The sequence below is a fragment of the Cyprinodon tularosa genome, unplaced genomic scaffold (genome assembly GCF_016077235.1).
Source record: "Cyprinodon tularosa strain WSP-4 unplaced genomic scaffold, ASM1607723v1 ctg333, whole genome shotgun sequence".
Lineage (NCBI taxonomy): Eukaryota > Metazoa > Chordata > Actinopteri > Cyprinodontiformes > Cyprinodontidae > Cyprinodon > Cyprinodon tularosa.
The window spans coordinates 84,036-98,967 of NW_024039045.1; the positions used below are offsets into that span (position 1 = coordinate 84,036).

General features: G+C 37.7%; 1 protein-coding gene across 2 annotated transcripts in view; it reads left to right on the top strand.

Annotated features, from left to right (window-relative positions):
• The window catches only part of mgll (monoglyceride lipase), a 44,488-nt gene that overhangs the window by 11,150 nt on the left and 18,406 nt on the right, over positions 1–14,932 (top strand). For both annotated transcript variants that reach the window (XM_038294040.1, XM_038294039.1), the window contains 2 exons: positions 5,056–5,162; positions 11,502–11,638. In XM_038294040.1, the coding sequence (XP_038149968.1) occupies positions 5,056–5,162; positions 11,502–11,638 (244 nt within the window). The remainder of the gene's footprint in view (positions 1–5,055; positions 5,163–11,501; positions 11,639–14,932) is intronic.

The following is a 14,932-nucleotide window of genomic DNA, read 5'->3' on the forward strand; positions in this document are numbered from 1 at the left end:
ATTGATTGGCGCCAATGGGGCTAATAATAATAAAAAAAAATGTCTCGCTCTAAATCATCTATCTGCCCTTCTTATTACAATATTTTTCACTAGTGACTAATTGAAGATGAGGGAATAGAAATATGCCAAATCTCATCAGTAGTAGCATCAGGAAACGGCTGTACAATCTGGTATCTAAATGCATGCAGCTCACCAGTGATGGTGGGACCACTGAGAGCCATACAAATCTCCTAACCTTGTTGTACCCCAGTAGCATTACATAAGGCGGATTAGGGCAGTGGCTTTCTTTAAAGCCTGTGGTCCTTTGGACCAGCCCCATGTTAAAGCAGTGGGAGCCACAACCTGTCTCTCACTCTCTGGGGGTTTTAATAGGACTTATTCTATGCCACGTTGTTCCAGCAGCGGAAGCTGTGTGAGAGACAAGTAGCTCTCCAGTTCCCATGACAGAAGAGGCAGTTAAAAGAGAGGATCCTTCAAAAAGAACTAAAACCTGAACGTTTTCCAGCTTTACGTAATCAGTACAGGTCTGAACGGGAATTAGTTATGCAGATGATGAAGCAAGCATTTTGCTCTAAAGAAAAAGTTAGAACTTATTAAATCTGGTGAAAAGTTAGTATTTACCCCACAGATCCCTTCTATATCTGCCTTTTATTTCACACTCAGGTTATCAAGCATGTCTTAATAGGATGCATAAAGGTAGCTATCCTAATACTATATCCTAATACTCCATAACTAGTCATGTCACCCTTGCTATTTGCAATAACTGGCAATTAGTCTTTTAAATCAGGGTGGAGGAATTCTGTACCATTCTTCTTTGAAGAACTGTTTTAATTCTGTCACGTCCTAGGTTTTGAACACATTTAAAAAATCATATAACAACATTTCAACAGGATGAAAGCCTAAATTTTAACAAGGCAGCTGTTAAACCTTATTATTTGTAAGCAATTTAGAAGGGGACCTGTGCATCTAAAAAAGATTGGTCATTGAGATCTTTTTCATTAGCGGCAGTTTTTGGCTTAAAACTATAAGCAAGTCTTATTCTTCTTGTTGAGTCAGAAACACGGTACAGAGGCCAATCTCTTATTTCCGGCTGGATCATCTTAAGTGGTCCTCCTAATTGTCAATCATTCTGGTGATATCTTTACGTAAGGCCGTCCTACATGTTTGTCCAGTTTGCTATCTTTTTCTGTGCAAGAGCATTTTCAGGCGTATATATGTGGTGAGCTACGGTTTCAGACAGTTATTGAAGCTCACCTTTCTCACTGCAGTTCTTTGAAAATGGCCGATGGTCGTAAGAGAAAAAGCGTCTATAAAGTGTAAAAAGAAAGGCCTCAGAAGAGGCAGATATATCCCAGAATGCTTTGAGCAGAGAGCGAGCGGCCTGCTGTCGCCATAGCCTGTTGCTACCCGACAGCTGCGACTAATAAAAAAGATGGCGCAGCCACTGCGTAGTGGAGGAGGAGTTAATAATAATAATAATAATAATAAATCCAATTTTGTACCGCACTTTTCATTAAGAAAAATCTCAAAGTGCTAAAGTTAAGTGTCCAATGAGGAGCAAAGAGTTAAGTGTCCAATGGGGAGCAAAAAGCAGTGATCATCTGTCCGAAAGTAAGTTAACTAAGTCCACTATATAGTCCCCGCTCTTTATAGTGATTGAGGGATTTAGGGGTTAGAGCATTCGGACACAGTAAGCTTGTACGAGCTATGAAAACAGCAACTTTTAAACAGAGCATGCACGAGTAGAAATGGGCTTGTGCACTCTCTCTCAGATGCATTTTTTTTTTTAAGTGGAGAAGTTGGGTCTTTTAAAAGATTTGCGAAAATCCTCCACAATACCTCAAACTGAGGCAAGCGAGGCCTGCTTGGCTTTAGAAGATTGTCAGGCTGTTTTTGTGACCTCCTGGATGAGTCGTGGATGAGCTCTTGGAATAATTCTGGTAGGCCGGCCACTTCTAAGGAAGATCACCAACATTCAGTTTTTTTCCCCTTATGGATATTTCCTCTCCCATTGGATCAGTGGAGCCCCAAAGCCACATAAATGTCTTCATATCCGTCACAGATGAAAAGGTGTTAATGAAATTGTTTCTGATCACTTCTTGAATTTCTTTTGATTCTTCTTGATTCTGCAGAGGAATGTGGCTGGTTACATTAAAAGAGAAGTGATATTTTAATGCAATTGCTGTTTGCTTATCTTTGTCTATTTTTTTTATACATTGCAGTTTTGTCTCAAAGACTCTCTAGTACCTGAAATATACCTCAAACTGAATTTGGTGAGCTGATCAAATGACTTCAGTATATATATCTATATATAGACTATGGTTCTATTATGGGAATACCATCACAGTTAATAAAAAAATGTAGTTTCTTCAAGGAATATTACAAAAGAAGTTCCTGGCAAGTCTTAACAAGCTAGTTTTAGAGAAGTGGAAAAAGTGACCAGGCCTTCTGTAGCTGAGCCAACATACTGAGGATGCCTGAGTCATGTCACAGAGCTGTCGGCAGTGTTTGTTGCTGAACGGGGCCCAGTGGTTGTGGGTATTCTCAAAATGGTATTCAATTTCTTTCATGCTTTTTCATATTAAAAGACAGAGATGAAATATAAGATCATCCAGCACATGAAAAGGACATCTTAAGAAACGATAATTGGAGAAAATCTTGAAAAGAAAAGTGGGAGTCTGCAGCATGCCGTTCCCTGTACAGTTGCCTTGACAGCGAAGCTAAATTAGCCCCACTAATACGCTGCAGCTCCTCTGGTTGTGTGTCGCAGAACATTATGCTCACACAAAGACACTCATTCACACACAAGTTTGCTCGTTTGGAGTGCAGAGGAAGTCTTAGCTCCGAGCGATTGGAGCCTAAAAGAAGGAGGGAAAGAGCTATGAGTGAAATGAAACTACTGATGAACAGCCACTACTGTTCCACTCCTCCTCAGCACCCCACCCGTAACGCTTTCACTTTTTTTCTCCTTGTTTCACTTTGTTCCCTCCTTCCTCTGTCACTGAATGCATTTGGGTTAATTGTCTGCTGCTGATTAGTGAAGCTCTTGCAGGCTTCTCAGCACCACCGATGCCTCAGAGAGGAGGAACGCTCAGCTGCACCTGATTAGTATGCATTGATAGAAAGCGCTAAACATTTGCTAAAATCAAATGTTGCCCTAAAAAGCTCCGTTCTTTCAATACAAATCAAGCAGATTTCTCATCTGCATGTTAAAAATGACCATTTTACTGTCTACTACGTGTTAATGTAAGTCTGGTGCATCACAAGTTCAGGAGCTTTCTTCAGTCAGAAGAAAGCTAGATAACGGAATTATATCGAAAGAAAAAAAATTGAGACCTTTGGAAAAAACAGCACTTTAGGTTTATTGGTGGTTTATTCATTTCTGCAGGAGTTATGTGATGTATAAACAATATGATACAAATAAGAACTTTAACCAGCTCTGAGTTTGAAGAGATGAGTGCAGGAGAAATTTGATCCAAAATTTGTAGTAAAAACATGACATATACATGTGTGTGTGCAGCTTAAACAACGTTTTACCGTCATAAGATGAAAAAGTCAAAACATGTCTGAGAAAATATTCCGTCCCTATATATCAGACACTCATTCATGCTGGAGGATTATTGGCTCCGATTGGTCACCCAGATACCTTCCTTCTAATGCTCTAAAGTTTCAAAACGCTTCACCTTCTTCCTCCTCTGTGTTTTTCCTCTGCCCTGAACCCTCTGATCTTCTCCTTCCCACTCTCATCAGCCCATCTGTCCACAGTGGGGTTTGGAGCCTTCTGCCCCTAGTGCGTAAACTCATTCCTAGAATGAAAGAGACTAATATCCAACCAGCTCATCCTCACCTTTTTTTCCAACAATTAAACTAATTGATGTGTTTTTTACTTCATATTCTTGCCAGAATAAGAAAGAGAAGCTAACGACTGATAGTGCTCTAAAGAACATTACCTTGATAAAAGGTGAACAGTGTACTGCTGCATTAGGTCTTTCTAAGGGACTGCAGTGCTTTGCATACATATTTATCCCCTTTTAAAATTTCTTTACATGCTTCTTCCCAATGTGCGTTATTGAGTTTGCATGTGATACACCAATGCTGACTTTGAAAAGTTGCTGTCCATTTTTATTCAGCCCCTCCTAATGTCACCATTATCAATAAATCAAATGCAGGGCAACTAGGTCAGCTTTTCCTAATAGAGCACTGTGTGAATTTTTAATCTCAGTATCAAATCCAGCTGTGCTGTGTTTGTTGGTGATCATCTCTAAACAGTAGCATGAAGTCTCTGTTTAGTTCAGTCCATCATCCAGTATGGCACAGCTACAAGCATCCAGGACATGGCTGCTTTCCACAGGTTGGGTCTTCAGTTATACTCAGCATGAGTAGACTTTAATTTGGTCTATTTCTTAAAATCCCAATCTCAGACAGAGCAGTAAATCTACAGTGTTTAACAGAACACAAATACTTTTGAAATGCAGTAAGAAAGTTCATAACTTCAGTGAAAACATTCCAATAAAATCACTCTCTCAAAGCAGCCTTGTTAAACAGGTACATGTTAACAATTTAAAAAACTTATCAGAATCCTTTTCACTTTTTGTTTTCTTTATTTTTTATTTAGAGAGAATTTCAAGAATATGCAGTCACGGGTTTTGCTAAATTCAAGTGTTATGCTGTGTTTTGATGGCTTCTAATGTGTGTGTTTAGAGTCCAGCAGGCAGGGGTGTGTAGAGGCAGGCAGACTGACAGATGGATGATAGCTGTTATCTCTAAACACACAGTCTGCTTCACTCTCAGCTTGTCTTTTTCTGCTCTTGCTCATGATTTTCTTCCATCACCCTGCAACTCAGTTTCAGTCCTCCGCCGCTCAGCCGGAGGGTCCGTCTGTAGGAGATTTGGGCTATTTCCAGCCTTTTCCTCTGACCTTATCAATCAATCAAGGAAGGATGCCACACCCATGCAGAATGCATACCTTCTGTCTCCTCATGCAAGATTCAGAAAGGAAATCCAAGGTGTTATGCATCTATAATAACTTTTTTCCTTCTATGTCGTCTCTCGTAGGGCTCTGGTGTTTGTTGCACATGGAGCAGGAGAGCACAGTGGGCCGTATGAAGAGATTGCACAGAGACTGAAAGAAATGTCCCTCCTGGTGTTCGCTCATGACCACGGTAAGTGACAAACACACATCGCAGGACGGCATACATTTACACCCACACTCACTGTGTCCCTGGTGTTTATCAGTAGTGGCACACCACCCTGGCTGACAGATTATTCATTGTAGAGGGAGCTAATCCTGTTTAACAAGATGATGTGTTTTCCATGATGTGTTTTTGTTGCACATATGTTTGAAGAACATTGTCCAGTTGACTGCTTAGAACAGGAAGAATTGGTACTAAACACCACAGACCTGATGTTCTCAGGGTTTTAGACTTTAAGTTAATCCTTTGTTATCGTATGCAACAGTGAAAAATAACAAGGGGTTGGATGCTCATCAGAAGGCACACACATCATAGTCATTAAGAGATACACATATTCAGCACAAGTAGATAGAGATTTAACTCTGGTGCCGAAAACATATCCCCACCACGAATAAATACCTGCTTTAACAGCTGATACCAAGCAGAATGGATCCTTGCTGTCTTGTTGTTTATGCTCATTTCTGACCCTACCATCTGAATGTTGCAGCTGAAGTAGAGACCTGTCGGACCGGCTGATATTTTTCCAATCTATTATCGCCCAATTTTGATGAGCCTGTGTGAATTGTAGCTTTTGTTACATGTTTTAAGCTGACAGTAGTGGTACCTTGAGCGACGGTCTGCTGCTGTTCTCCATCTGCATTCAAAAGAGGGTATTTTTTTCCTCTCTTTCTTGGTTGATTTGTAAATCCCAGAGTTATTTGTGTGCAGGATTCCCATTAATCAGCAGTTTTTTCATTACTCTTACCAGCCTGTCCAGCACTAACAGCCAAACCACTTCTATCCAGTTTCTGCCCCAATTTGATGCTCGGTTTGAGCTTCAGGAAGTAAACTTCAACGCATGTAGATTCCTAAGATGCTGCCATTTGTGCTTAGAAGCTACAAAACGGCTGCACTTAAAAAATTGGTTTGTTAATCACCAATCAAACTTCCGTAAAGCAGGCCTGTCAAGCTATTTTTTCTACAGAGCCACTTCAGCATCATCACATTTTGAAAGAGGCAGTTGCAGAAATGTAACTTTTGATTTCATCGTTTTGTTTACAAAGAGCTCACTACTTGGCTATTACTCTAATTTAATTAGTAGTTTTAGTCACTTTGTAGACTTTAAAAGATACCTCTATTTTATGACATGATGCACTTTTTGGCTTTTTGGCTGGAGTAATTGCCTTGAGTTTTACACGTATAATTCAATAGGAAAGCAGAACTTTGGTAACATCTATTCAAAGCCACAGTTGTCACACTATTGTCACAAGTCTTTTGTGCAAACAAGTCACAGTTTCTATCCTCATTTTTAGTTCCTTAATTTCTTATCTCCTTTAAGGGTCAGATGTTTGGGAACTAAATCATTAGGTCTACTGTTTCACTGTTAATCATAACAAATAAGATATCATATTATCTTTTTATCAGATTTATAAAAATAAAGTGTTTTCTTCCAGTTAATTGCAAAGCAAGACGGTATTTTAATGGTGTAGGCCTGGATTTTAGATGTTTTATTTTTGGCAACAACATAAAAGGCAGAGAACACAATATTAAGAGCCAAAACCTAATTCAAGAGCAAAATCAACTAGATTCTGGTTCTGATCATTTTTCACCCTCCTATACCTTAAGATGAAATACAACAAAGAACTGAACTACAACAAAATACTTACATCAGCTGTTTGTTTTGTGTGTCATTAATTAACTCTATTTTGACTTTAAACAAATGCAAATTGAAGGGGTCAGTGTAAGACTTGAGTGTGTTTCAGGATATTTTTGTTTCATTGCGGCATCAGCGTTTGTACTAGAAACAGACCAATTCATCAGCCCACTAATATTTGTGTTCCTCAGTGCAGGCAGGTTTAATGCCTTAAGATCACATGAAACCCATGCATTACTGTTCCATCCATGTGTCATCCACTATTAATGTTTTCTTTGAGTATTAACAAATGCTTCTTTTTGTTTAAACTGCAGCTCATGTAACATTTGTCATTGTTGTGTCATTTTTTTAGCATGTAGGCCTATGTTGTTGCAAGGGACTCTGTGGAATTTCTAAGTGATGTAGTATAATAACAAATACCAGTATTAGAAGCGTCAGTGTTTTTTTTAAAACAGTATTTGATTACATTTTCATAACAGAATCACACTTTAAAACAACCAGAAACATGTTTTTAGATCTATTTTTATGGTTAGATTGGGAATTATGTGTTGTTGTTTTTTTATATCAAATAATATTCTATAGAAGAAAATCCTTGCTTCATCTTTACGGATCATTTAATGTTTTTGTTTGTTTGTTTTTTTTTACTTTAAAAGCTAAAAATACAAATAATCTGTCAATTGCTGAAAATGGCATCAGATTTACTTCATCAAGCGGAATAAGTTGCATTTTATTAAAAGGTTATATAATATTTGTGGCTCTAAATACTTTCTCTCAGCTAAGTAATATCGATCAAAAGACCAGCAGCACATCTCGGGGATTGCTTAGACCAATTATGTCAAAATAATGGACACCAGCCTTAAAAAAACTGTATCCATGTAGTTTTTATTCATTAATGATCACTTTTGTCCGCTCTATATAGAAATAAATAAATATTTGATATTAACATAGTTTACCTGATCCAGAGACTTAACATATAAATTAATACCATTAATTCTCATAGTTGGATTTTTTATTTCCATGCTTATGTTAACTACAACTCATCTGACAATAAAAACGCACATAAAGCTCAGCCTAACTGTAACAGAATAAATGCTTATAATAATAATTGAGCATCATTGATCTCACAATGGAGAAATTTACTTCTGCAGTCCACCCATCCCTCTGGGAAACAGTGGGCTGCCACTGTGCAGCGCCTGGGGAGCAATCGCGGGTTAAGGGTCTTGCTCAGTGTGTGTGCAGGCTGTGGGGATCAAACCGGGTACTTGCAACCTTCTCAGAGCACAAGCGCACAGCTCTAACCACTAGGCCAACACTCCCTTATGATATTAAACATCAAGTAACATTTTTCATCTCATATTACAAATGAAACATTTTAAGAAGTGTTTTTATTAGGGTTTTGGACTAACTTTATTGATCTCACATTGAAGAAATTTACCTCTACATTTAACCCATCCCCTTGGGGAACAGTGTGATGTCATCATGGCACACCCAGGGAGCAATCAGGGGTTAAGGGTCTTGCTCAGAGAGCCAGTCTGTAGGATTGGATTTCAAGGTTGTCAAAACAACCTCAGGATTCCAAGCACTTTGCCTTAACCACTAGGCCAACCACTAACCATTAATGAAGGGAGTGGCGGTCACTCATTGTTAAGTTTTAGATATCTGATAGTCAAACTGGCAGCATCTGTTACATTACTGATGCATTATTATCAGAAAGACGGAACTAAACAATAATTGTAACACCTCCCATAGCAATATCTGTCCACCAACTTGCATTCAGTATTTATGCTAACCATCTGTTTTACACTTTTGCATTTCTACATCAGGAATTTCAAGAAATTTAGCTGTGTGTCCCTTAACACATTTACAAGCCATATATTGTCTTCTATACAACTTACAAAAAAGTAATCTCACTGCCTATGATTTAAGCTTTTATTTTTTCTAACAGTCTAAATCTGTATTTATATGTTCTTTAAAAACCCATTTTCTGAACAGAAATGATGTTTTCCAAAACAGGAAGAAGACATTCTGTTATTCGGTTCTTGTTTTCTAATGTCACTTTAGTTCAAGCTAAGATTTGCTCATGTGAACACTGTAAAACACATTAGACTTTAACTTGGTTGGTAGCAGGGGGACATAATTTGACTGTGCAGAAAGAAAGCTTCATCATGTTAAAAGTTACACTCAAATGAGCTGCTAGCAAAGCAATAAAAGGAAGAGAATGATTCTAATTTTATGTTCAGTGACACTTTTTGAAATATGACCTTGTTAGATGAAAAATTCAGAAGTGGAACATGTCCCTGCAGACACTATTTCACCCCCCCGTCTCTCTGCAAACACAGATGCAAAGAAACGCGCATCGCCTTAGGGAGCTCCTCACTCTGTTCATTAATTGAGATCTTTATTTTCCGTGCTCCCTCTCTTGGGTATACCTTTATATATAAAATAATTTTATGTCACTATTTCTTGGTGTTTAGGTTTCAATTTTTTGTGTGTGTGTTTGAATAATTTCCTTGTTATGTTATTTTTATTATTAGATATGTGTTGACTTCTGAGTTTACTCCTTTATGCTTAGTCTTCTAGTTTATTCGTGCGTTCATGTTTATTTTTCTCTGCCACCTGTTTGATGGCTTCTTTGGCTCCTTGCTCAGCTCTGGCTTTGTTAGCCTAATCCCTAATTTCCACAATGTGATAATTTCTATAGGTAATGTTTTGCTGCGGCATGATGGACAGACCACCTCCATTGGATATATGGATCAAGTGATAGAATATGGGGCAAAATGTGTTGATTTCTAAAAACCAGATTAGCCAGACAGGAAGTACTTTTGTTAAATTTTAAAAGAAGAGGTGATGCACTGATTGATCTGACACTCATGGAGTGTGGACTGCTATATGGCTCATTTTGGAGGAACGGCGGCGCAGACGGAGAACGTAGAATAGGTGAAGCCAACCTGACTTCACTGCGAAGCTAATTCAGCCCACCTGTGCCGACCACTCATCCGTTTCACCTGCTTTTTTAGTTCCTAGTTTCTCTTTGTTCTCTACTGGATTATTCCATTCTAATTCCATTACCTTGTATTTTACTCCCCCCTCCGCATTTCTGCCTCTTCCTCCATCCATGCTCCTTGTTCTGTTCTCTTTATGCTTTAGATGTATGTTTTTTCGCCTTTTGTTTTCTGTTGAACATTTAATTTACAGATAGAATCAAAGCACCAGCGATCCTCTCAGTGCTTTGGTGCATTTCAAAATCTGCACACTTTGACACTTTAGGTTGTTTTATTCACGCCCTGCACAGATTGAATGCCTGTTGCATCTTGCAAACACTCCATCTGTTAGTAGTCAACATTGTTTGCAATTCATCTTAAAAAGAACTCAGATTTAGGAATCAGCAGATCAGAATTTCTAATTTCCAGCGTCTGATTCAGCGCAATTCTAATGTTTTTTCTTATAGCAAAGAAAACATGAATCAACACTTTAAACAATAAACCATTTTATAGCTTACTTTAGCTCTGAGTTTTTTTAACGTTACCAGTGTTTTCAAACCCAACAGGCTCCAGGTCAGAAGCTAAAAGCTCGACAGGAATAAAAGCTCCTCTGTTTTACACTGCTTATCCTACCTGTTATCCTCTGTAGCAACAACCCTCTCACTGTAGCCTGGAGACCTCCTTTGTCGTAGCTCTTGGTGAACGTAAACCACGCCAGCCATTTTTTACATTTAATAGCTAGAATGTACATTAATTACTGATCTCAGCAACCTAACTTTGCCGAGTCCAAACTCTTGATATCTGTAAACAGATTCTGACTTGTATAAACTGAACTACAGATATCAAACAGCTTTTCTTACCCCTTTTTTCTTTTACATACAATAACATTTCCTTCTTTTAGGTCATTAGATATCTGGTTTCTCTGCCATGTAGCTGTAACAATTAAAATAACGATGTCAAGAGTGATGCTCCAGGAGATTTTTTTTTATTTTTATGGCTGACTTGGGTTTAGTTATGAGTCCTGCAAAAATTGGGTTTTTACATAAGCAGACACAATGTATGATGGGTTACAGAATATCACCCCAAAAAAGTACAAGCGATGATGATGAAAAGTCAAGTTTTATTTTGAAATGCTAGAGAACTGGGGCTGTGGCTTAGGTTCACCAGGCGAGCTCCATGAGCGTCTCAGGGCCTCCTTCGACTTTGCTCCTTGTTACTGAAATAGTTTACGTTGAGCTCTCTTCGCTCAGTTAGTCTCCACACCAAAAAGGGTTGTTTTCATCACCACCTAGAAGACCTCTGGGATGCTTGTTCTCTTCCTGCTAAAGATTAAAATGTTTGAACTGAGTCTATGCATTTTTTTTTCGCCGTGCATCTCTTCCCTGATTATCTCCAGGTTCACAAAATTGAAGTTAACTCCTTGCATTAAGGTTGATAAATAGATGGAAATATTCTTTTTTATTTTTAAATATCTCTTCAAAATGTTCAATCCAAGAATCTAATCTAAATCAAATGATCTAATATTTGATTTCTTTATTCCTTTTTAGTTCACAATTTTAATTTCATCCCATTTTGTTTTAAACAATTTGTCTATTTAAATCTTATAACAAAGCAATTTCCTAAATGTTATGTTTGCAGTGAAGCTCTTTAATATTTATTGTGTATTAATGCCTCTGTTATCTTTCTTTCGTCCAGTTGGCCACGGTCAGAGTGAAGGAGATAGGATGAACATCAGGGACTTTCAGGTTTACATCAGAGATTCCCTGCAGCACATTGACCTCATGAAGTCCAAGCATCCAGATCTTCCCATCTTTATTGTGGGACACTCCATGGTAGGACACTTCCCAGGACCTTCACATATTTTACTTTTTTTTGTCAGTCATAGTAGATATTATATTTATGTTATAGTTTAACCCCAAATGTAGTTCAGCTCTATTTGAATGTGCTAGAGTTTAATTCCTGGTGTGTTGTGAACTCAGGACATTCACATTAGTCCTTACGATATAAGCTATCCTTAAAGCCAAACCACAGAAAGGTAACAGAACTGAACAACCAGCACCCTGCCAAAATAAATAAATGATTAAAGAAAAAACAACTCTGCCAATTTTTAACTCATTTTTAGCTTCTTCTTTGTTTGTTCTGGCTCAATGAAACCTCCACGTGTATTATTTGAGTTTAAAAGGTTCATGCTAGTAGTTCAGGGAAGTTTTGTGACCTTTATCAGCTCTTTACCTTTCACTCAGTGCCTCACATTACACATAGCTGCTTCTGGTTCACCGAAACCCCTAACAGAGCAGGTTAGTGGCTGGGTGACCTGCTAAGGGTCAGGGTGGGAGGGTGTGTGGACAGAAAGAAGAAACTGTTCACAAATCCTCCACAAAGTCAATTTACTTTAGTCGGTAAATTGACTCTCTACTTGTTATAGTTTACCATTACTTTCAGTTTATTTGAGGTCTTTAGACTTTACCAAACTGTGAAAATTTCAATGAGCATCATCTGTTGATAAAAAAGGTTAACTTTTAAAAGGCTGCCAGAATCACCAAGGTTACTTCTGTACAAGACTATTTATTTTGAATCGGTAAATAGCGATAGAGAAAGTTTTTTTTTTAACTAAGCGTTAGATAAATTAATAAAAAAAAACATATTTTAAAGCAAAAGAAAATTGTTAATTTTAAAGTATCTTTTACAATGTCTATCAATGATTAGTATGATCCATGACAGATGGAGCAACTTTGTTGTCACACATTATTTGGCTTCCTGGAAAGGACCCTGTGTAAAATCCTGACAGGCTTCTATAGAAAATATAGTGCCCTTTTTTTAGACATTTCACACAGCTATTATGCTTCCTCTGACCTTATATTGAAATGACTGTACAGTATTGTTGCTGGTAAAGATTCTTAGTCATTCAGGTCATAGTCATTCCAAAAAAATTTAAAAAGCAAAAAAAATAAACTGTTGGATTTTGTTTTCCAAGTCTGCAGAGGTTTTGCTTCCCATCCAGGAAGCTTTTTCAAATCAAAATGTCTTGATTATCATTGAGTTCCAAGCTTTATAGAGTAGCCCAACAAAGTATTATAATTAGAAAACATGTAAATTGAACCGAAAGAAAAGGTCCACCCCTTAGTAATAGGGAGTCGCTGAGGTCGACGATGGCCTGCAATACCCGATACTGCACTGCAAAAATTTTTTATCTAAATAAGTCTTTTTTTTCTTAAAATAAGTGCATTTTTTCTTGAATTAAGGATGTAAGTGAGACACTTTGCCAATGTGACAAGACAATTTACATTTAAAATAAGAAAAAGCAATTACATTGTCTTGTTTCAAGTGCATATTTTCTAATTATCTTATTTTAAGAGTAGAAATACTAATTTTATTGGCAAATCATCTTATTTACATACTCGCATTAAGGGTAAATACACTTAATTTAAGACATTTTTATACATTTTTTGATCTTTTTTGCAGTGTGGCTAATGCCCTAACGACTGCCTTTTCAGAGGCATAGGATCTATGGTTTTCCTGTTTTTGTAAATCGGGCAACCCCAAAATAACGGCAGTTTAAACCAGGAGCTGATATTTTATATTGGTTAGGGGTTTTCTTGAGCCCAACACAACAACAGCTCAGAGTTGGTGCTGAAACAGCAGCGATTTTAGAGTTTGGCTTGTGTAGTGGAAACAGAAATCAACGGTGCTAATAATGCATTCCCTTTTAACTAAAAATGTGGAGTTTCCATTTTCCCAGTTCCAAAATAGTTAAATCCTTCCTGGCTGGGAAAGTCAGAGCTTGGTGAACTTATCTGAGCTCATAATCCAATATGGCTGCATCTATGTAGAATGCAGTGAACAGTACTGGTTCATTTAACCAGTGGATCGTTAAATGTTAGCTTTATGAAATGTTTTATATTTATAAAGCAAGTCCAAATGTCTCCTACTGCCTCAATTTTTCCAAACTCTAATAAATTGACGTTTCATTGTTTCATTAAACTGGTGACCTAGACTGGTGTAAATTTAGGTGCAGGAAGACTTTTATGTTTAGTACGTAGCTTTGTATAAGATCAAACGGGTTAATTAAATAAAACCATGATAGAGAAATAATGAAGGGCAGCAGCTAAATTAATTCTGAGAGTTTTCCAGAGATGCAAAACAGCAGCTCAGCCTCTCATTGATCCGTTCTGTGACCCAATAACTATGAGCACAAACAAACAGAACAAAAACATTAGAGATGAGTTACATAACGGATAAATGCTGTCAGTGTTTGTAGGCTGAGTCAAGTTGGATCTCCTTGAACTCATCCTTGTGGGATTAACAGCCTGTACTCGTAGTTTAGTGAGTTTATTGACTGTTTGACATAGAGTCACACTTCATATCTTTTATGGCATAAAGGGATGGACAAAGAAAGAAATACAGATAAAATTTTTATAATTTGGCTCATGTCAGGAACATTTCCAGCTAATAAGTTTACCTATTATTTGTCTTGTGAGCAGATGATCAAAGGACTCAGAGAAAAACTGCAAATTCATTACAGAACTAATCCCCCATTCAATGCGGAGCCTTTAGGACGCAGTAAATCAGAGAGCATGAGATACTCAACACAAAGAGGTTTTGTTCAAACCTCTATGATCTAATGAGCTTTTCAGAGAAATAAGAACTAGATTGTTTGAAACATTAAACATGAGATTTGTGCTTTTAAACATTTTTTAAGAACATTCACAATCTCCGACGAGTCTTGATCACGTATGTGGGAGCATAACTTTATGTCAGAGTTGGTGGATGTTGTTGTGGATCCAAATGAAAAGTAGAGGAGACATAGATAGTTCATACAGTTTTAATGGTGAAGTAGATGGTTCAAAAACATAAATCCAAAAATAACAGGCTGGGAACTCAGGAACTAAAAACTAGAGAAGCTCAGGACAAACACACAAAAAGAAATGAAGAGAATCCAGCACTGAGGGACTGCAGATGATGAGTATATATGGGAGCAGAACAAAGAGTGGGGTAATTGGGAGCAGGTGTGGACAGAAAGCTAGAAAGGAGCTAAGAGGAAAGGAAAGGGGCACTGGGGGAAAACAAAGGCTCTTCGAAAACCTAGGACGGGTCCTCCAAGGACGCGGTCTACCTAGACTGGATCC